General features: G+C 28.1%; 1 protein-coding gene across 1 annotated transcript in view; it reads right to left on the minus strand.

Annotated features, from left to right (window-relative positions):
- Positions 1-22,391, minus strand: part of LOC113548323 — a 43,157-nt gene extending 20,766 nt beyond the window's left edge. Inside the window, exon 1 of the mRNA XM_026949141.1 lies at positions 21,971-22,391. Within this exon, the coding sequence (XP_026804942.1) occupies positions 21,971-22,061 (91 nt within the window). The 5' untranslated portion in view covers positions 22,062-22,391. The remainder of the gene's footprint in view (positions 1-21,970) is intronic.
- Positions 22,392-24,219: the final 1,828 nt, after the last annotated feature.

Here is a 24,219-nt window from a genome sequence, read left to right on the forward strand (position 1 = left end):
AACATTTTCATTTTTCCTTAATTTTTGTTTGTTTTTATTCAATTATAAAATATATACAATACCCTCAAAGTTATAGTATTGTGTTTCATTTTAGTTAAAACTGGTTAAGAGCATCATAAACTATAAAGGTATGTTCGATTATTGAGGTGTACAGGTGCATTGCAGTGGATAATGAAATTGTTATGTGGATCTGTCTGGCTTACTAAAGGATGCGTAGGTATAGTTTTCATTGAGTGAGTTTCTATAGTTTTAAAAAGTAAAAATTAACGACGTCGAGAGGCGTTACATATATAAGTTTAATTCTCATATGAGTACACTACTCATTTACCAATCAAAGAACATTTATAAACGACGATATAATATTATACTTTACACGTGTACCGTTTCATAGAGCAACGGTTTTAGTCATATTTTAGGCGTAGTGTATTACATTAAACCTGGCACGTTTTTGAATTGTAATATTTATGCACTGTATAATAATTATATAATTTATACGTCGGTATACTACTCGTGTTCTACAAAACATAGTCCGCTTGCCATATAATATATCTGTGTGTGTGTGTGTGTGTTGTGTGTAAAGGAGCGCTCAGAATTAAAATAAATTATGCATAAATACACGTAAAAACGCTTTTACAACACATTGTAAATTATAAACACAGTATGATCAAAATTTAACTGATTACACACATTTATTTGTTTATTAACGACAATCTATAGTTTTAAATTTGTTATAATAATAAAAGCACTGATATACAATATTTTGACGTGTCATGTATGTATATCAAATAGTGTTTTTATTATTATTGTTTATAAGTATTTTAAATTTACGGTTTAGATGTGCTCACGTAACATTAATACATCAATAATACATTTCTGGTACACACCTGATCACCGCAGATAATACTCTGCTTTTTAATTAGAAAATATTATTATGTTGACATGACAAATAAAATAACCACCACAATGTCTTAGAAAACGAGTGTTGCCCATTTAAATGGGTAACTACTCCGAATAGTATTTTATAAGTATAACTATACACTGAAGAGTTGCAATTATTAAATTATAATATAGGTATACGGCGAACAGCTTGTTATAACAACGTGAGTTAAATTATTATTAGTATTATTATTATTATTCGTCGTGAAATCTAATCGTCTTTGCCGAGCGCCGTGCCTGCAAATCTGTAGTCTTTGAAGTCAACCGAAACTTTTGACTTTGTGTGTGTGTGTGTGTGTGTGTGTGTATAAAAACTGCGAATAACAAAGACGACGATGGAGCGAAATAATAATAAAACTAAATTACGGCGCGCGCGCGTACATACTCGTAATAATAACGTGCGAACGGTACGCGTGCGCATATGCGCATCGACATTGAATTTTACGTTAATACGATTTCGCCATAATTTTCGCGCGTTTGTGTATTCTAAAGTAAAAGTACAAATAACAATATTATAATAATAAACATAATATAATTAGCCTGCAGAGCAAACATTCACCAGGGTTAGGTGGTTAACCAATGCGTGCGTGTGCAGCGAAAGTTTTCAATCATAATTCATAATATTATACAATATAAAGACCCGAAATTTAGGGTAATAGCAAGTTACGTTTACCCCGAGTAAATGGTCGGATGAATAATTAATTTCATCATTGGAATATTGTGATATTATTATTATTATTATTATTATTATCAACAGCATCATTACCCACGTTGTTGTTGCACGTATGTAATCGAAAACTCGACGAATGGGTCCCGTCTCAAGTGAATTATTTGAGACGTGCGTACATTTCGAGATCACTATAAAGAGCTATTACATGTTGCACTTACATTTTTATTGTATGGTATTTGTGTCACGATTATGTAAGTATTGTATAGCTAATAATAGCACGCGATGTTAATAACCCAGTCGACGGAAAGTCAACTTCCGTAGTTTGTAAACGCCGCTACTCTGCAGTGTGTATATTTTAATTTTTATTGTAAAATTAAAATCGAATATCAACACGTTTACCAAAACTTAGATCAAGCATAGAAAGTAATTACTTTTTATCTGAACGAATAATAGTATGAACACCTTTTGCTTGGATAATAATAATTTATCTGATTTTGAATGACATATTTTTAGCGAATTACTTTGAATTATTCGAAAGGTAATAATACATATTGTTTTAACAACATATTATGTCCATGCTAATTGTTACAAGACTGTACTTCCATCGGTGGGAAGGCCAACTACCAAGTCTATAAAAGATTGAATTTTGTATTGGTGTATTGGTAGACAGTGTAGTACTTGGTATTTAGACCTATCTTAAATATATCCTAACGATTTGTCCTAAGCTAATCAAACGTCTAATTGTTGTCTCTATTTATATGTTTGTACTATTTACATAATATAATTTACCTAGTTTAAATAACATATCTACAATGTATAATCACGTATAGTAACGTAAAATGTATTTCAGACAGTGTTCGTTTCTGATTCGAATCGAAACCAACGTTATGCATATAAATTCTATACTCACTGTAGGATGATATTATTACAATATTGGGTCATTATCGTGCAAAGGGTCTATTTCATCGAAAAGCGAAATGTGATTCGTGATTTATAGGTTGTACATTATTGATGTTATTATAATTCAATTATCTGTACAATGATGTATATTATGTGACACGTGAGAAAGGAAATGGGAAATGTAGATAGGAAAAAGTCTATGTATTCAATAATGATCAAATAAATATGGTCAAAGTAGATAATATGAAGTGTTAAAGTTAGTAAACACAAATTCGATTAAATAGAATAGTATTTGATTTTAATGAAAGAAGAAAAAAACAATTATTTTAAGCACATCTCTATAAAATATAATATTATTCTTTTGTATACGCCAGTTGAAAATTATACTGTCTACCGTTACATACAGTTAATTATTATTACATTACAGTAGTTCTTAACGTTTGTCGGTGGTTTTTTGTTTAATAATTACATTATTTGATTAAATTTGCATTGCAAACACGTGATTTTGACTAGAGTATAATAATACTTTGTTTGGGTATTTTCTCACTATTACTCGAGCTTTATATGTAATATTGGCGTTGGAAAATTATCATTTTCGACTCGTTTAAATGAAACGGCCAATGTGAACGGTAACAGGACTTTCAACTTTTTTCGTTGCATATGTATATAACGACGGTTGGTCTATACATGATTGTACTCCTAAAAAGGTTGCTTATAGGTATTGTTTATGTTGTACACATGTTGCAACGTTTAGTTATCCAGATAGTTACAGAGTTATTTTATTTTTTTAATTCTTAAGTCTTTGTCATTGGTTTTAAACAGTTATTTTCTCGAGTTTCATTAGTATGAATCATTTAATATTAGTTTAAAACGTTTAAATAAATAATCGAAAAATAATATTTGTAATCGATAAATTAAAATTTAAGTGTAATTATGTATACAGTTATAAGATATTATTAAACGATTATATAATATACTAATCATTATTATTAAAAAACTATAGTATCTATGCTTACATAGCTGACGCACTGATCATGCGCCAAGTCTGTATTATTCGTTGATCGTACAGGGTTTCACAAGTAACAACACACGTTTTCCGCGAAGATCGTCTCAAAAATAATACAATTTACAATAATAGACTATATTTAAAAAACAAATCAAAATAATAAAAAAAAAATTCCGGGAAATTATATTTACTATTGCTTCGATATTATGTTTTCTTTTTTGCGAAACTGTGGGCAGTAAAATACTAAAAATGTAATTTTTGTGTAAATATATGTATATACTCTATTTATACGAGTTTATTATAAAAATATTTAAACTTTTAACAGAAAAACAAATTTTACGAACAGAAATCATCGGTATATGTTACATTGTCATGAAACATTTATATTATCATCGTAGAAAAATGATAAACATTGTAACTCTATACAAAAAGAAAGTCTTTTTAAATCAGTGCCAGCTATAAATTGCGTATATTCGAAAGAATTGCCGCTATAATAATATACGTTTTTGTATTATAAATGGTTTTTATTTTGTACAAAAGATAAGGTGTAATGAAGTGTCTTTTGTTGTAATTTATATAGTATGTATACCTATATTATACAAATGTATGCTTGCGCTTTTTATTTTATTTCACATTTCATTGCGATTTGCAATAATGAGAATTGTTGATACAGATAAATAGAAATTTAACAAAGCATGCCATTTATATCTGATATTGAAACAAAATAATTGCGAACGTTATGCCTTCTAAATATAGCTATTTCAAATACGGTACTAAAGGTTTGGTATGTGTAATACGTTTTGTAATCTAAACGGTTCAGATAACGAAAAAAGCAACTTTTAATAAATTTTGTTTTTTTTTTTAAATTTTTGAAAATTTAAAACAGCTCTTCTACATGAATGCAATATACTATGTTTGCGGCGTACAACTTTTTACATAATATTATATTGAATATTTTCTTTAGGCTCAGAATATCTTTGAATTACATTATACGTCTTATAAGTCTTCTCAACTGTTATAATATTATGTAATATAAAATAATACTAGTAAAAATAAATTATACAAATTCAAATAGAATGGAAAAGTCACATTAACAAAGAACCATTAGACCCTGTGGTTGACATACCTCGTTAACCGACATAAAATAAATAGGTGAGTATTTCATTTAAAATATTTCATAACTTTTTAATATTAACTTTAGTTAATATTATTTCCAATTTTACTTTCTATTGATTGTAATTTATTGACAATTTATAGTACCCACTACTAAGTGAGACAATAAGTTGTAAAAAATGATGTACATCACATCTTAGCACATTGTGATAATAATTTTTTTTTTATACCTAATATTTGTATAACTATAATATTATTTATATTACTCTTATGACTAAATATTATAATATTGGTCGTTGGTACTTATGGCATACCTACATTTAATAATATTTGATATCATATCATATATTATATCATCTACAACACCGCAATCCACGTGTTGTTTGGAAATGAATATTACCGCCCTAAAAATAATTACAACTGTTGGATACTTCTTTTTAAAATTATTATATAATTAATAGATAAAAGTTTTTTTTTCTATCGCATACACGCGTAGTATTATTATATCATATGATAACGTCGGTAATGATCTAAAAAATAATTTATGAGAGAAGCGTGTATCGTCGTATCGAATCGTATTTTATTCGATTATACGAGGCGCCTAGTCATACAAGCGGTAATGTATTTTCAAACCTGTAATATCGTCATAATTATTGCTGCAGTTGAACATTCACAAGTACATTCGTATTATTATTATTATTATTATTATTATTATTCCGTTTGAGAAAACATAATGTCATTGTACGCGTCACTTAAACGAAATTTCACAAATACACAGATAAACCGATTTGGACACATACTCATATGTTTTTCGACTTGTTTCTAGTGTTTCTATTACTTCACTCGGTGGTGTTCTTGCAAATAGTAACACAGTTACGTAGCACTTAGTACTGGCTTACCCAAAGGTTCACTTCGCTTAAAATAGGGTCATTAATCCATCTTGCGAGCGCGCAGCGTCGAGGAGTGTTACGCAAACGGGAAAATTGACACCCTCGATTGCCGTACGGCACGCGTGAAGCTATATCAAAGGCTGAATCAAATATTCACTGCGCTATTGCATAAAATGTTATTTATTATTAATATTTAATAAACAGCGACTGTAAACGTTGTAAATTTTAATTATTGGCAATTACGATACGACGGGTATACGCAGTTAAGGAATATATATATACATATATATATATATATATATATATTATACTATAATATGTACATATTATATTATTATAAAACAACATATTCGGTCGTGATATACAATACAGTTATAACAGATAAACGTGATCCTTATAAAACCCCAAATTTAAAAACCCGTAGAAGTTACTGTGATCTACAATCGGTATACCGTAACAAGAATATCTCATCATTGAGTAAATCGCTCTACAAAGTAGTTCATCGCTTGGGAAAAAATTGTTTTCTTCACGTTTGAATATTATATCTAATTTTGTTAAAACATGAATGTGGATACACATTACGATTAATTTCTTATTTAAATTCTAGTAACATTTTTTAACCTCCCAACATTTATATATATCAAAGTATTTTCAAATATAAAACCCTTTTAATAGTTAAATGTATGTTTTTCTGCCATTAAAATTATCTTCGAATACAAAAATTAAATTAATATAAAAAAACATATGTATCATAGTAAAACTTTCGTTGGTCCAATCAGAATCTAAACTTGAATATAATACAATGTTATTAATATAAAAATATATCTATCCAAGTGTGTGTTTATACTTTATGTCACACAAATTATAACGGTAGTTCGAATTTTTTATGACTTACGGTGTTTTAATACTATTACATAGAAAAATACATAAAAAAAATATTAAATTTTATAATCTTTAAGCAAACGAATGGACATGCATAGGCATGTAAAGGAGAATGTGTTAAAAATATAGTTTTTCGATGCACTATTGTGACAAAATATACAATTTAAGTATTTATAACAACAATGTATATATTTATACTTAAATTACATAAACATTATAAATTTATATGAAGTCATTAACATCGAGACGTAAAACACACATAGTTAAAATTGGCCACAACCGCATTATAATAATTAAGCTTGTTATAATATAATTATAAAAGGTATGCGTGTATACGAATTAAAAACTAATCAATCATCATGCTTTAATATCATGTTGTTTCAGGTGGAATATTTTATTTATGTCTAATTTAATGTTTGGCTACGGTTTATGTTAATGTATTCTTGGTCGAGGTCTTACCGAACAGTAAACACTACTATTATGCAGTTTTAATTTAATTTAATTGTTTTAATCGTCTGCGGATGTTTAATTCATTTTATAATGTTAAACAATTATTATAATATGTAATATTATTAATTCGTATATGTAATAACATGAGCATAATTACTATAGATTATAATATTATATTTTGTTCTAGGTAGTTTAGGGCGTAAATAATAAAGTAAAAGGAAATTACCGCCGAGGTAGATTTAGGATACCTAGTTAAATGTATATTATTATGTTAAAAGTATACTATTTTCACAATTTTGAAACGAACCCAAAACATTAATAATAATTATAGATAAAACCAGCCATACCATTGTTTTATTTTGTATACTGCACGCTGTTCGAATCCGTAGTGGGTACGAATTATATAGGATATAATATTATGATCAATTTAAAATTTCTTCAACACAACGAATTGATTTTTATAACTTTAAAATTATAACATTCGTTTATTCGTGGAAAGTTTTTTAACGTGATTGATGACTCGTAACGTTTTATACTGTAAGGTTAATAATATTGTATAAATTGTTCGTTAAATTAACTTTGAGCGAGAATATTAAAATTTAAATGAAATTGGCACCGTTCAAGTGGGTACTTGGAAAACAAAAAACTTTTAAATAAAATACAATTGTTTATTCTATCAATGATGATTCGTAATAATATTAACTCACTACAAAATCTACGTAAAGTTCGTTATTCGTTTTTCTTTATTTTCAAGTTATATTATAATAATATAGTCATTAGGTAAATGAAAGTTAATTTTAAAAATATTATGTTTTTTGTTCGTTTAACTTAGGTTATTCTCTTTAATAGATTTTATAAAAGTATGTGCCAGGCTAATAAAATAATTGAATAATTAATTAATCTGAATTTAGCGCACAACATTGCAGCTATTCCGTTTTAGCGAACAATAATACAGCGCACACGACAATTACGCACAAGATAAGACAGTGCATCGTGTTTACTAAAATATACTACTTTGATTTAACATAATAATAAATACAATAAAATACCAAATAAAAATCATATTAAAAATATTATTATTGCTGAATACACAATTTATTATAATATTAATCACAACTGTGCGCAATTCCTTGTAAGTATTCATTGAGTGGTTGGTTTTCGAAATCATCGCGTATTATTGTGTGTATCTTTTTACTCCGATTTTTTTGGTAGTACATCTCCAGCAATACGTTGTTCAATAGCCCTCTTATTAATATTTTCTTATTTTTTTAAAAAATTAATACATTTTCATTTATTAGGATGTGTGGACACTAAAAACCAGAAAACTCATTATGCCAATCTTCAATATCGTTATTGGTTTTTAGAAAATCATTCTTCAAACAAATAAAACAATCATTTATATATATCAACTGCTACTAAGAGAGATATTCATATTCCTCTCTTATCTAAGCTTTCAATCCAAGTACTATGGAAGTATGAAATTAGTGATTCATTCTTTTATAAAAGACCTTCAACGTTTTCTACTGCCTTTTCTATTGAAATGAAGGAAAAGGAAAATAATTTTCTCATTTCTAGAACAAATATTTGGTCATTACAATATTGAGTCGACAAAACCATATTTTTGAATATGTCTCCATATTGCTTGACTTAACTAGGAAAAACAACATTCAAATTTTGTTCGTGGAAATTCGGTTTTAATAGAATTCATTACTGATTTTTCGAAGTCAACCAAAAGTGAAGTTGGATTCAAATCTGGTTTTACTAATTTTAAATCACGGAACATTGTAGCAGAATAAGTGCTTTATTTTTTGTCCCGTTACAAAATATATACAAACGGTATAAGGTATGACATTAGAAAACTCAATTGTATATAAGTACAATATACATAAATAATTGGAAAATTGAATTTGGGCATGATAAAAATGTATCGTCAGAAAACTGGACTCTAGTGTTTGCAATAATTTGTTTATGACCATAATTGTTGTATACTATAATAATATTGTTTTGTTTTTGAATTTTTATACATTGCAAAGAAATTCTCTATTAGATTATGACTTATATTTTATGTACAACCTATAATATAATTCTACATTAAGACGTTGAGCTACAATTAATATTGTACTAAATTATGTTATACTAGTTGTGCACGATTATCTCGATTAATGATTATATAGGTACCAATAGTTGATAACTACTGCAACAGCTGTTGCACCTATTTAATACTGCGGAAATTATTTCGATTAGGTATGAATAGATTTTTAAATTTAATATTTCGACGCTTCCTGGGAGAAAGGTCGTAAACGACATTTTCGTAATTTTACACCAGAGCCGAAATAAAAATACAATACGTTTTTCTGTCCAATTCTATAGGAATATCACTTACAAGTATAATTCGTGTGTAAATCTATTAAATTATCATGTTTCTAGTGTATTCTACTTACAACTATATAATTTACTAATGATTACTGCAGAAATTAGCTTATTAACGACAACATAGGGCTTACGCTAATTATTTCTCAAGTTAATCTCACAACATCATATCGACGGGTTCAAGAAAAAAAAGCGTAAACGACATATTTAATAGTCGTTTACGCCTAATATAACTACACACCTTATAATTAATGGCGTTTACGCAAAATATTTAAAAATCGATAGTAATTCGTAAAAAATCGTATCGATATAATCGTTGGTTCGATCGATAGAGAATCGTGAAGTTTACGCCAAGATTCTATTAACTCATTTTCGGCCAAAATGTCGCTTAAGACCTTTTTCCTGGAAGCGTCGATTTGTTGAGGTAAATCGTCGAGTGCTAAAATTTCATAAACGCGTAATTGTCATGAGCTGTAATTACCACGCCCAATTAATGTTTGATGAAATAACCGCGCAAAATTGATGGTACGCCGATTAATCCAAACATTGTCAAGATTATTTTGTAATAATAGAATTATGTTTATTGCTAACACATTTTTAATCATCATCAAATTGTTTTTTTTTTTTTGTCAAATTACTAATTAATTTTAAAAATTAATTTATTCATAACATACATTGTACGACGTACGTATACCATCTGAGTTCAGTTTTCAATCTATATTATGTACATAATATGTACTATATTTTAAATGTTTGCTAGCCCAAAATATGTTTTCCGAAAAAAAAAACACTTATATATTCACTCGATTCACTATATTATTATCATGATTATTTAAAATATTGTGTACACAGCTTGACATGCACTTAAATCGTGTGTGTGAAGTAAAGAAGCTTTATCATAATATTTAGAGGTTCTTGGAGAGCTAAAGCGCATACCAGAGGTCTAAGCAACCCCTTCACTCATCCCCACCAGACTGTCCATGCGGCAAAAACTAAAATCCCGACTAGCTAGAAAAACGCATTCCAACGAATAAATTTTTTTTTATAATATTATAATACGTAGTCACGTGTATATATATATATATATACTAATAAAATAGCACTATACACACATACGAATATTATATTAATATATATATATATATATATATATATATAATAACGCTGAAAAATGTAAATGGCTATATTGTGTATTTCACGAGTGCTTATGGATAGAAGGAGTTAGCGAGAAAGAGAAAAATGAAGAAGACGGTGGGTTAAAAATCTCTTAAGCGCATCAACCCGCGTTCTTATCATTTCGCGTATCTAGCTGCGGTTAAATGGATTCACATTCATCCCGCTTCCACCCCGCCTCTGTACAGTTCTCTCTTTCCGAGATCCGTTAATCTCCGGTCCGTGATCCAACCTATCCAGCTTCCCTACTCCGCGTGTCCTTTTTATCCTTCTCCACCACCACCAACATTACTACCACTCCACAACCATCCCGTCTTACACTTGCCTTGTACCCATCTCCGCCGTCGCCATAATATCCTCACCCGTACTCCGTTGGGTGTCATTCTTATCTGCCATTTTTAAGACTTAGCCAAACTAAGCCACAGGATACCACCGGCTCCCACACCTTGAGAAAATATTATGTACCACATGCCCGTGGTCGCGGAGAGATGACTAGGTTATATCGTTATCGTCATCATCGTCACCATCACGTTCAGTTACGGCCTAGTAGTGGTGAAATTGGCATAAACAAAACTAATAAAATATACGAACTGACTTGGGTTTTGTTTTGTTCCTCAAATAACCGATGGGAAACAATATGCGATAACCGATTAAACTGTCATCATTATAGGACTTTGCAAATTTGATTATAATTTTAATAAAACAAAATATCTTATTATTATGAATAAATACGTTGTTAAAGTAGTGTAGTTTATTGCGTTTTCATCATACTGTATAATACGAGTAGTACTATACTCATTGAGAGTGTCATACAACAGCAAAACTTTGATTAATACTTAATTATTACAAGACATTTCAATTACATGTTCCTACTCTATAGTTTAAGTTTTTATTGTTTCGTCTATGTATCCAAAGATCATTATGCACCAAGCACAATACAATACACGCATCATATATATTTTGTGCATACAACAATATGAAATATTATGTTATATTTTCATATAAGTCTGTGCATGTCATCAACTGCATATATGTACATTATTTTACTTTATGAACATTCAAATATTTCCAACGAAACTTCTCGTTTTTCCCAGACCGTAAATAAAATGTAATATGCCACATCGATTTCGTTGTAACATCGACAAAAGGATAAAGTAATATATGGAATTTACCTTTGTAACATGAAAAAAAAATGTAAATACTGGAAAATAAAATAAAATAATGAAGTGTATTCGAATTTCCTATAACATAAGAGTTTGTCCTTTGAACTGTGTTCATAATGCATATACAGTGAAACTGCCAGTAATTGTAATTAACTATACAAATAGTAAAATATTTTGTTTATTATACAATAGATTATATTCACTATATATGTTGTGTATGTTATATTTTACGTAAATATATTATGCAGTATAGATGTATGATGGCTTTTTTTTTTTATATACATCAAATAATAATATAAAAATTACGGAATTCTTTTAGTTTAAGTTTTTGTTTACACAAGGGTACTTGTTGTGTTGTAAAAATGTAATAAATAATAATACTTACTCTCAAAACACATAGTTGTTTTGAAATCGCATATTTTATTCGAAAAATAATTTTCAAAGGTGTACACAAATAATATATTACGTATATACATGTTGCATCTATAAAAGGTTATATTTTTATATCGTATTTATGTGTAATGCGTGTTATTTATACGTTTTAAGAATGATTTTTTTTAACATGATCTAAAAAATATTGGATTATTTTTACCGTACTTATATTAGTATTCTATACAAATATGATATTATTTTTTTCGATCATAGTTACTTCGTAAATCGTTTTAATTTCAACGTCATTTCTTCTCCTTCCTCGTGATTTATAATTACTATGAAATATTAAAATAAGATTACATTCAAAATCAACAAAACTTATTACACCATATACAACAGTTTCTGCGAAATATAAAACTTTATTTCACGATCGGTCCAAATCTGATGTTTTATTATTATTATGCAAGACGTAAATTTAAGTCTTATACCGCAATATGTGAATAACTTTTGAAAACCTTCAACACAATATTATTGAACGTGATTATGCGCACGAATTACGCGTTGGGACTGTGTTCCCCGAGACATTATTAATTTAAATTAATATATGAATATATACTATAATAACTAAATATATCATATGGTTATCGCAACAAAGTGAATAATTTCATTAAGCAACAGTGTTTTGAATTAAAGTTAATATATAAACAAAAAATGGAACATTCTGTAAATGTCAGATAGCTTCAGAGCGATTACCGTTCGCATTCGACACTAATATTAAATAAATACGCAAGCACGATTTAATATGTGTATACGCATGTACGGCGTACATAATATATTATATTTTATTACTTTATGCTAATATCCAGTAAATTGAAAAATACACTTCACCTAAGCAAACGTTCATTTATTTAATTTTTTTTTTTTTTTTTAACAATTTCATGACTCGTGTCTGTATCTAAAAATTATGTATAAAATATAATATACAAGCCGAAGTTGTCGAATAACACCCAATAAAATAATGTAAAAACGAAATAATAATAATGTAAACAACATTGTGTAATATTATACGAGTACGGCAAAATGGAAAAAATTACATTAAATTACACATAACAATATAACATAATGCTGCACTCGTCTGTATAAAATAATATATTAAATTTATATTGACAATGTAAGAATATTACGCATATTATTATATATTATATTTTTATCGTTTAAGACATTAATTACGTTGTTCTTACTTGTTAGCCAAATATAATACTATACAATAAATTATTTAAAATCGCAGAATAAGTAACATTTTCGTTTTTGCTTTTTTTTAAATTTTTTTTTTATCATACTCGTATACATCTCTTTGAAGTTTTGGTTCTTTCTGTAAGATTTTTATCTTAAAAAATATGGTGCTTACTTAATAAATAATACAATTTATTTTAAGTAACGCATTTATTTCCATCTACGGTGGGTTTTGGATAATATGAAAAGTTAGTTTTCAAGGTAGTAGTTAGGTAAATTAATTTTCCTTTAAAAAAATTATTTATAACTTAAATCGATTTGTAATAAATTTAAAGGAAACATTTCTTATGTTCTACATAAAACGATAATCGAAACGCCGCAGCGTGATTTGTATGAAGTTATTATTTTTTTTTATGAGTGACATTCATTTCTGTTTCTAAAGAATATGTTAGCATAGCTATGTTTATAATGGTGCTTAATATTTAACGTTTCATTTTTAAAAATCTATAATAAATCGTAAAAAGCTCGTTAAAGGTGTATTTTCAAATACTTTTTTTTAAATTGTTCGTTTCATGTGAATGTGTAAGTTTATCTATACTTACCTATTTCGTAAGTAAAAAAAGCCTGCATTGAAGACGTAAAACACTTAATATTGTATAGAAAAGTTGTGAGTGAAGAATTGACATCGTAGTGATTTTATTTTACTGCAAGGATATAATATAATATTTCAATATTATTACAACGATTTAATGAAATACAAATAATTACATCGTCTATATAATTGATAATAAGCTCAATGGATGTAATGTACATGTAAGTACATGAATGTAATTGAAAGCGTTTGCGCGAATCAAACTAGCAACCGTAAGTTTTTGTTTTATGCGAACGTTCTCCGTTTACATAATAATAATAATATTACTTCTATTTTCGCTAGCTTGCTACAAAACAGATAATTGTTTCTTATTTTGAACGTTGTATTTACATTTTATCGTCTATACATTTTTCCGCTTACTCGTATCGTATTGGTATAAGTGTAATAATGTCTTTGCCATCGAGTAATAGGTACATAATATATTAGTCGAACACTGATCATGATAAGTATTAACATTGATTCTCAACGATCCAAACAAGGTTTATACAATGAACTATATGTAGTTTTCTTCATATATATATATATATATATTTACGTATAAAAAGGCCAATGGAATTCGTTTAATAATAAAGCCCGAAATCGATTACCTGTATTTTACGGTTTTGGCAATGTGCTGCAGATTGGCGTTACTCTGTAGGTTAATTAAATGTTCGAGAGTCGATGTTTGTAAACTACATATATATATATATATATATCGCATAATGTGGCAAGAGTTTGCAGATATTTTGTTTGTGTGTTATATTTACATAAAAAATAAGTTAAATATTCAAGAATAATTGTGATTTTAAAAACCTTATCGCTCAATCTTATTTGCCTGATAGTAAGATCGAGGTGCTAAGGCGATAAATTTGTTTAAATAATTTTATTAATAAATAACAATGATAATAATATTTATTTTTGTTAGGTATATATTAAACATGCAGAATATCAGATGAGAAATAAAAAAGTTTGATACCTATTGGTATTGATTATTCTACAATACTATCTACATTCATAAGCTCAATAAAAATATCAACACCATACCAAAATTATTTTAAATGTATTTTATTAAAACTGAACTAAATATAAATAATATAAATTATGTTAATTTATAATTTTAAGATACAATTTAAATTGTAAGTATTACAATATATAATGGTTATAAGTATTAATGATATTTAAACAATTACAATTTCAAACAGATCTTTATTTAAGCTATATATTATATACAATTTTTTATTCGATTTTATAAATGAATTAGTGTTTAAAAAAAAAATATAAAATACAATACAATTTACTATATTGTTTTTTTTTTGCAATTTATGTATTCTTTAATTGAAAAACTAAATTATTCAATATAAATGAGTTGATGATTACTAATATTAGGTCATTATTTAGATTGAATTTTGTGTACACTGACACATTAATACACTACCTATACATAGTTATATTAAATTTCTATTATAGTAAATAATCTGTTGCTTAAATATTATTGATAGTATAACTGAACTACTGACAAGTGAATAATGCAGATATCGTATTATTTATAATCAACCAAAAAATATTTTTTTTTAATCATAATAACAAAAATGTGTCAATAGTTGGCTGATCGTAATATTAATCAATCCAATATAGAGCATAGACAGTTGTGGAAATAAAAAAAAATTATAAAGTAAAATTAACTCAATTTTTTTATTTTAAAACCACATAAGTACGTTTATACCTATACTAATATTTGTTCTTAAATACCATTATTATAATTAATAATATAATTAATTACTTAACAAATTTTGGAAATACCATTTTGTTTTAATGTGAGTCATGACAACAAAATTAATAGTAATAATGAATGTAGCCGCTTATTCATTTATTTTTTTTTTTTTTTTGGTTCGTTGCATTTGATTACAACAAGATCGAATTTGATGTTCAAAATAAATGATGTGATTTCAAATAGTATGATTGATGAATACGATTAATATCATGCTGATGACGTTTCGTTTTCCGTAACGTATTGTACGCAACAGTAAATAAACATAGTCTAATATGTGTACAAGAAATTACACGGTAAAAACGGTAAAAAACATTTGGAAATGTCGTTCCAAATCAAGTAGATTTTATTATTGCACGGATCGCGCATTATTCAACATTTAAACGGTACATGAGTTATTATTATATTCATGCAGCATATGTAGATATATGTAATATAAGCTGACACTTCGAGTTATTTTAATGTCAACCAAAAACCTATTACCACGAATTCAAGAAACAACAGAAAAGCGTCATAGAAACAGTTGAGAGAATTAAATACGTTTTTCTTTGGAAATAATACATTTTAGACTAGTAGAGTATTAGTTCTCAAACGGAATGAATCCATTTATTTCAGTGGAACTTACATTTATTTTGTAAATATAGTTTAAAAACATGAAATTTACAATAAAATGTGTAGTATAGATTTTTATGTACAGTGCCGTAGGTACTATTTACTATATAATTTGTGTATTGAAACTTATCGAACTACTAATAATAATGAAAAGAAAAACATATGATTGAAAATAAAATAATCACGACACTAACTTATAAAAATCTCACACATGCGGGCAATCGGCCAGTTAGCTTTCACCATCCATACATCGGAGATGATCGTCATACGAAAGTTATACGAGCGTTGTAGCCGTTTTATGTCATGTATAAAAAATTATTCTATTATTTTCTACTTCATACGATTAATAAGATATGAATCAAATTTACAACTAAAAAAGTATAAAATTGAAATAAGTATTATGTTAAATTGTTCTGGATATAAAATTAACACAGAAAAACCTCTGAATAGCAGTCATACTCGGTCACCAATAATTGTGTTTACTATTCAGAGGGGTTACATTTTTGAAATTTATAAAGGGTAAATATTGTAAAGAAAAATATATTCACTTTTTTAAATTTAACTATAGAGTTTATAATATTGATAAATTATTGAAATAAATATATAAACGAATACCTATAACTGTAAACATTTAAAATAAAATACAGTACTAATAACACTGGAAACTGATTCCATTTGAAAAAATTAAAAGATAAAAAGGTGGGCAAGTATCGAGTGGACCGTTATAATAGATTTGTTTAATTTAAATTAATTGTTATATAATTTTATATAAAATTTTGGTAGATAAACCAAAAAAGTATAGTTATAAGGAATTGTATATTCAATTTAGAATTGAAAAAATGTTATCAACACTTAAAGAAAAAATATTGAAAATCCCAAATGTTTATAAATAGCTCAAAAATAAAATGTTTTGAAAATTATTTTATATGTTGCATATGCTTACGTAAATATTTTGTGAACATTTCAAGTATCTAGTCGTTTTTAAATTATATTAAAAAAAGAAAATCGATTTTGTCAAATACTGATTGTACGTAAAAATTCCCGTTACAATAGGCTTTCGCTCTTTGAATGTTTTTACATTGAAAAATAATGAAAATCTACCCACCCTATGAAATAAGATTTTTAGGGGACGTCTCACTGTTTATTATTTTACCTTGTTGTTTTCATTTACTATATATATATATATATTATATAATAATAACAATATCATAGATAAAATATATAAAATATTTTATTATATAATATAAAAATATAAATATTTAAAAACAAAAAATGATTTATATCCAGTATCAGAAAAGACTAAATGTTTATATTTTATACGTATTATTATTAACTCTGCAGCCAAACTTATCCCACAATAGGGAAAGAGAGTAATAGTGATATTGATGTGTGTGGATGTGTGTTGATAAGAGAGAGCAAGAGAGCTGCGATGAAATAATATTAATTTCAACAATTATCCGTGTGCAGTTACAATCACAAAAGGCGAAGAAAAGGGATATTGGATTACTACGATATAAAATATATTATAAAGAAAAACTCATTTGACAATATTTAACAGCCATATAAGGTGTTTAACTGTAATATATCCTCGTGTAAGTACCTACATACCCGCTTATCTAGGATTCGTTTTATAAAAAAACCTCCTTTTATCTATAGTTGTAATCGTGCATAGGTACTCATCATAGGTATTTACTATTTAGTCATTTGACATTTAAAAAATGTACTCTGTACAAATTTGTTCAAATTTTCCGAAAACACGAAAACAGGATAATAATAATATTTCTATCTTTGATTTCAGCCAAAAATAATAATATATTATACATATTTTTAATAACAATTGTGTACCCTAAATGTATAACATAATCCAATTATTTTCCATAAATATTATTACAAACTTTTTTAGCAACACGGATACCACATTGTTACAATAACAAAATAATAATATGATAGTGTAATTATGTGACAATACATTATTTCAGTAACTATACAACAAAACGTATACCACTACTAAGCTGAAATATATTTATTTATTGATTGACTGTTCTGGTTTTTGTTCTAGGTACGAGTAAATTGTGCACGTGTCACAAATCAACCAACAACAGTACTAATACTTATCATCGTTCTATACTAGAAAATTGTATCATTCAATTTGCAATTGAGTAACACATTTTGTATACACGATATACCTAATCTATAATAATGGGATAACATAGTTTTCTATTAAGTACACATTATTATAAACGCAGATAATAATAATAATAATAATCCGTATAATAATAAATTACAATATATATATTGGTTATCGCCGTAATCTGCACTACAGTTTTTTGGGGTTTTTTTTTAGTACTAAAACGTTCAATAATAATATTCATTTTTATATAGGTAGTTATTTGTTTCGGGCGTGTATGTAACGGTTTTCGCATAATATGCAGCGATTCGCATATATAATAACGGTCGTTATGTTTTGAATCGCTCAACTATAGATAGTGCAAAATATATACGTCGTAAAATCGAACACATCAGTGTAAACTAGCTCCTGCTATATACGCAACACAACGACACATGAAATAAGATAACAAAAAATAAAAAAAAATAAAAATAAACTAAGAGTCGTAGTCTAAATAATATCGTATGTATATGGTTGTTTCAATGTGTTTTTTGGTTTTTTTTTTACTTGTAGATTCGCGTTTTCAGTTTACGAATCTATTTTTTCACTTGTGAAAATGCCGTGATCTATAACGAAAGATAGTAATATAATATTACGTTATTATTGAATCATGTTATATTTAACTCCCTCGTCGCACATTAAAATTATTTACTCACCCGATAAACAACCGACGAAGCAGGTATACTAGTCACTCATAATAAATAATAATATTGATAAGATTTTCGCCGATTAAAAGCAGTTTCTACATTGTGGAGAACAATATTATATGAATCTTGTGTTACACGCAAATACTAACATACGGTCATAAGAATGAGATTTTGGTATTTTTGAGTGAAATTTAAAATATGACATCGACTACGAAACTATGATACGTCAACATTTGTGTTATATTATTATATTAAATTGTAACTTTAAACAAAGTCTAAAATTAAGGGAATATAATATTTTAGTCCTAAAAAAATACTGCATGTGGTTATAACGCAACTATAAACTAATGCGCTTAAAGGGAAATAATAATATAATTTTAAAATCCTTGTTAAAATTTACACCACACCCTTTGTACATACTTGAACGAGTTTAGTAAAAATATATACAGAGGGAAAAAATATTGTAATTAAAATATTAGCGAAGAGTTTTTATTTTCATATTATTATGTATTTGAACTACCGGTGATGATCATATTAGATTCTGCAAAGCGGACAAACGGGACTATATATATGAATGTATACCATTATTTTATCATTTTTAAATGATTTTAATTTTTGATAAATAGACTTATTTTCAATCGTTATCCATGAAATCACTAAGTATATCGATGAACAAATGTTAAGTCATAACACTGTGATTTTATTTTTAATACTTGTGATTTAAACATTGAAGTCTTCACTTCACACTTATCTGCAGTCTAGTTATATGTCACGCTCAAGTGCACAACGCACGTTATATATATATATATATATATATGTCTCTTTAGACAATTAATACAAAACGAATCATTTTTAAACCATACCAAAGGAAAAAAATACTGATGACATAATATTATTTTATAATAATAAATATAAAAAACAGAGAAGACAAATATATTTATTTTTAAATTAACTGTGATATCAGTGAATTATAAAATTTACAATATATTTTTACATATTATTATGTTATCATGTTAATTTGTATCTTTCCTATAATTATATTTTAACGCTTAATTTTCATTTTTCGTAGATTTGATTCTAGATATTTATTTTGTATTTATTATGCATATTCAGGGAACCTATTTTCTTTTTTATTTAATTTTAATTTTGAGTGCAACGAGAATTATTCAAAAAAAAAAAAAAAAACTATATAATTCAATAATTAATACAATTTCAACCAGTCTGCGAAGTGTAACGTTTATTTAATAACTGAAAAAAAGAAGAAAAAATAATATAATAACGTTCTAATACTATAATTAAATCATGAAGGAATTAATTTATATATTTTAATTTCTATTAATATGCAACTATTAAATAAAGGTATTTCGTACCAGAAAAAAATAGCTCAATTTTCGTCTATAACAGATTTAATAATAGTAAAAAGATAAAAATGTAGTGGTTATACATAATAGTATAATTTCTTTTCCTCGTATAGTTCAACTGCATATATTACATTATTAACATAAAGTGTTGAAGTGCACACAAAACGATTCAGATTGTCTACGACTACCTATAATATTCATCCCTCAGATGTGTCCACTTGAGCTCGTCTGTAATAAATACCCTTAAAGCACCCACTAGAATCGAGAAGAGCGTACTAATCGTGACGCGCGAAAGTGGAGAATTTATCGCGAAAAGTGGTTATTACGAGCGAAGATGTGCATAATAATATAATAATAATGTGTGATAAAATTATATACGTATAAGCACTGAGTGTGTGTGAGTGTGTCTGTGTGTGTATGTGTATATTTATTATTTATATATGTACTGAATTTAAAGTGTGATTTTCCTGAATTGGCTGATGTCTTCGTCATACGACAAAGTATAAAATCGTGTTTTACTAAAATTATGCATGCGTTTATTCGTGAAATTGTTAAAATACTTAACAAATTTATAGTATGAAGTCAATATAATATATTGTTAATAATTATTATATTATGAGTTTTCGGATACTATAAGCTGTTGAAATCCTTGTAGTCGTCGAAATTATTTCATTATCGTATGGAACTTACCCCGGATACCTGTACACCCACAATTATTATTATGTATACATACTCACACCCACACATTATATACCGTTATGTTATTATACCAGCAGGTAGTTTTTATTTAAAAAATTCTAATTTCGGCTATAACTTAAGGGTGGATTCTGAAAGTCGTTATTTTATTTTTCCCAGATAATAATATAGTTTTTTGTCGGTATTATTCCTTATCGTCATCACACAAGACATCATACTATTATGTACAATTATATATTATAGTTATGTCACACAAACGTACAACGAGTTGGCAATGTAGAAGGTTACTGGGATGATAATCGTATGGTGAAGCCGTTGAGCGGAGTTGATAACTATAATATTATTTCAAGTTATTCAAACTAGGAGTATATTATTGTGAAAAAAAATCGCTGTATATGTATTTGTATAAAATCTAGGTACTTATATTATTATTTAGTGCAAGCGTATTTCAGATTGTCTTAATATTATAGTGAATAAAATGTGATGTCAATGTATAATATTATGACAACCAAAATTACCAGTCATAGGGAAAATTATAAAATAGCTAATTTTTTTTTTTTTTTTTAATATTAAAGATAGGCAATAAGCTTACGTGCACATAAAAAATTGGTTATATTAAAAATTACTTGAATCAGAAGCAAAATTATATTAGTCAAATTTATGAATGCAAACTTGATAACATAATATTATATTAGGTAAAGACAGTAGATATACTCTACACGTTTGGACACCATTTGGATTCTACACAACTGTAATTTGATTATTCGATTAGTTTTTGACGAAAGCCATTATTTTTCTTACTAGATTTATTTTAATCATACTTTTAGGAATTATATTTGCCTTTCTTCGATTTTGATGATTGATAGACTCAATTCGTTCGATACTTAGGGGTAATAGAGGTAAATGAGAATATCAAATAATAACACTCACCCGAAATGAGAGCCAACAACACTGCGATCAGACAAATTAAGGCGACAGCCCGAGGTCTCCTAGCCGTCGGGGTCGTCCGAGGCGGCTCCATCCGAGGCGGCCGGTTTCCGCGCGGCGGACACCGTTCGAGTGTTCGGTCACCGCGACAGACACTGAACGGATGCGTTAACACTATATTATTACGATAACGGACGTGACCAGCATTAACCAGGTATTTGGTTAGCTATGCGTATACGGTGGCGTAAAATATAATCAAAAAACGATGACAAAAAAAAAAAATAAATAAATAAACACAACCAAATCACGAAGATCGTGTGCCGCGTTATCCGGTGTGTGTGGGTGTGTGCATGTGTGCGATGTGCGATCGTATTCAGTTACGTACGGTACAGTCGGTGTTAACGTTTGCGCTTTCAGTACGGTCGCCGACGTGGTACTGACTGAAACAGCAACGGCGGCGGTGGCAATTCGAGCGCCCCTCGTCCGTGCACTCCGCACCGGTCGAACGAGCGGCGAGCGGCAAGTACCGGAGGGAAAACGTCGACGCCGCCGCTGACAGACGGAGACGAGAAAAAACGAGATCGGCGGACCGAGCACACGCGTAGTCACGTCATTATATATAACATCGTCTATATACTCGTAATATATTAAATAGTCGTGCGTTGGTTGTGTCGACGTCAGAAAAACTGCCGGTCGCTCTTTTCCTCTGTTTCATCTCGGCGGGTGACTTTTATAATATGCACGCGTATGCGTTCATCTCAATAATCTGATTTCACCCCGTTTTTCTTCAACCAATGATACAATGGTATTATAGACTTTGCAAGCGTCAATATCAATACGTTTCGCGTTGTACTCATTTACCGGTCGCATAATACACGACAGTGTTGTTACAACTGTCGTGTTATACGCTTATAGTCTTGAAAATTTCAATCGTATACTTTATAATATATAAATAATGTAATGATAGGATTATTGCACTTTTTTTTTTACAATATTATATAACATATATGTGCAAATTTATCGGATGTTCCATATACATGTTGGTATATATAATACCATATAATTGTTGAAAATATAAATAATATGTTACATGAGATCACACCATAACACGTATTTTTCGCATCAATTTGTTATTGTGAATGTTATTGTAAACGCGATCGTTTATTTCTATAACAGGGTCATAAGGTTACTAATATATAAAGGCTACCGAATACACTCTGTGTTCACTGAATTATAAGTATTGCTTATGTGTACGTCATGTATATCACGTAAGCAAACATTGTTAGATGACAATTTACCTTTCATACTTCGTTATATGTGTTTAGTTTATTATTATTGTAACTAATTGTGTTGTTTATAATATTATCTTTTGTCGATCCACATAATAATCCTCATTCAATACATTTTGGGCCCAGATCACTAGATCAGTGATCATTACAGGACAACAAAAGACAAATTTATACATTGGAAATTGCCAGGTTCTAACGGGGAACTAAAATACTAAGGTACATTTGTGCAGTTCATATATTGATAAGGTCATGGAAGATTCGGTCAGGGTGTCGAAGTTGACTAACGCAAAATAATGGCCATTGTAGAAGTTCCAGATGAATATAATAATTAACTCATACGAGTTAGGTAGTTTAGTTACAGAGGATTGGACAAAACCAAGTAACAAAATAACTAAAACTTCGGATAAAGAAACCAATGAAGAGGCGAGAAGCCGATATAAAAAATCAATTAAATACATGGGAAAAAGCTGATAGTAAGTGTCAAAGGATAATAATAACTTCAGTAGAAAATGGTCCAATTCAGTATTTAATTAATTATGAAAATGCTTATCAAATGCGAGAAAAAGCATTTTTACAGTGCATGGGATTTACTGCGATTTGAGAATAAAACGGTTAATAATTTAACAAATCGTTTGTTATTGGAAGAATCTCGTTTATTACAACAAGACAATAATCGCAACATTGATGTAAAAAAATCAATTGCATTTACTGCAAAACCTCAGAATAAATTTGGTTGGAAAAAATTGTAGTCATAAAGAGGGTAAATATAATTTCAGTATTTCAAGTATGTAATACAAAGAAGTTTGGTCCTTGTTTTACTGTGGAAAAGTTGGGCATATCGAGAAGAAATGTTGGAACTATCTGAAAAATCAAGAGGCTATGAATACGAAATCGTCGGATAAAGGCGACAATGCATTTATAAGTGGTTCAAAATTATTATCAATCAAAGATGATGAACAATGG

Source organism: Rhopalosiphum maidis, chromosome 4 (assembly GCF_003676215.2).
Source record: "Rhopalosiphum maidis isolate BTI-1 chromosome 4, ASM367621v3, whole genome shotgun sequence".
NCBI lineage: Eukaryota > Metazoa > Arthropoda > Insecta > Hemiptera > Aphididae > Rhopalosiphum > Rhopalosiphum maidis.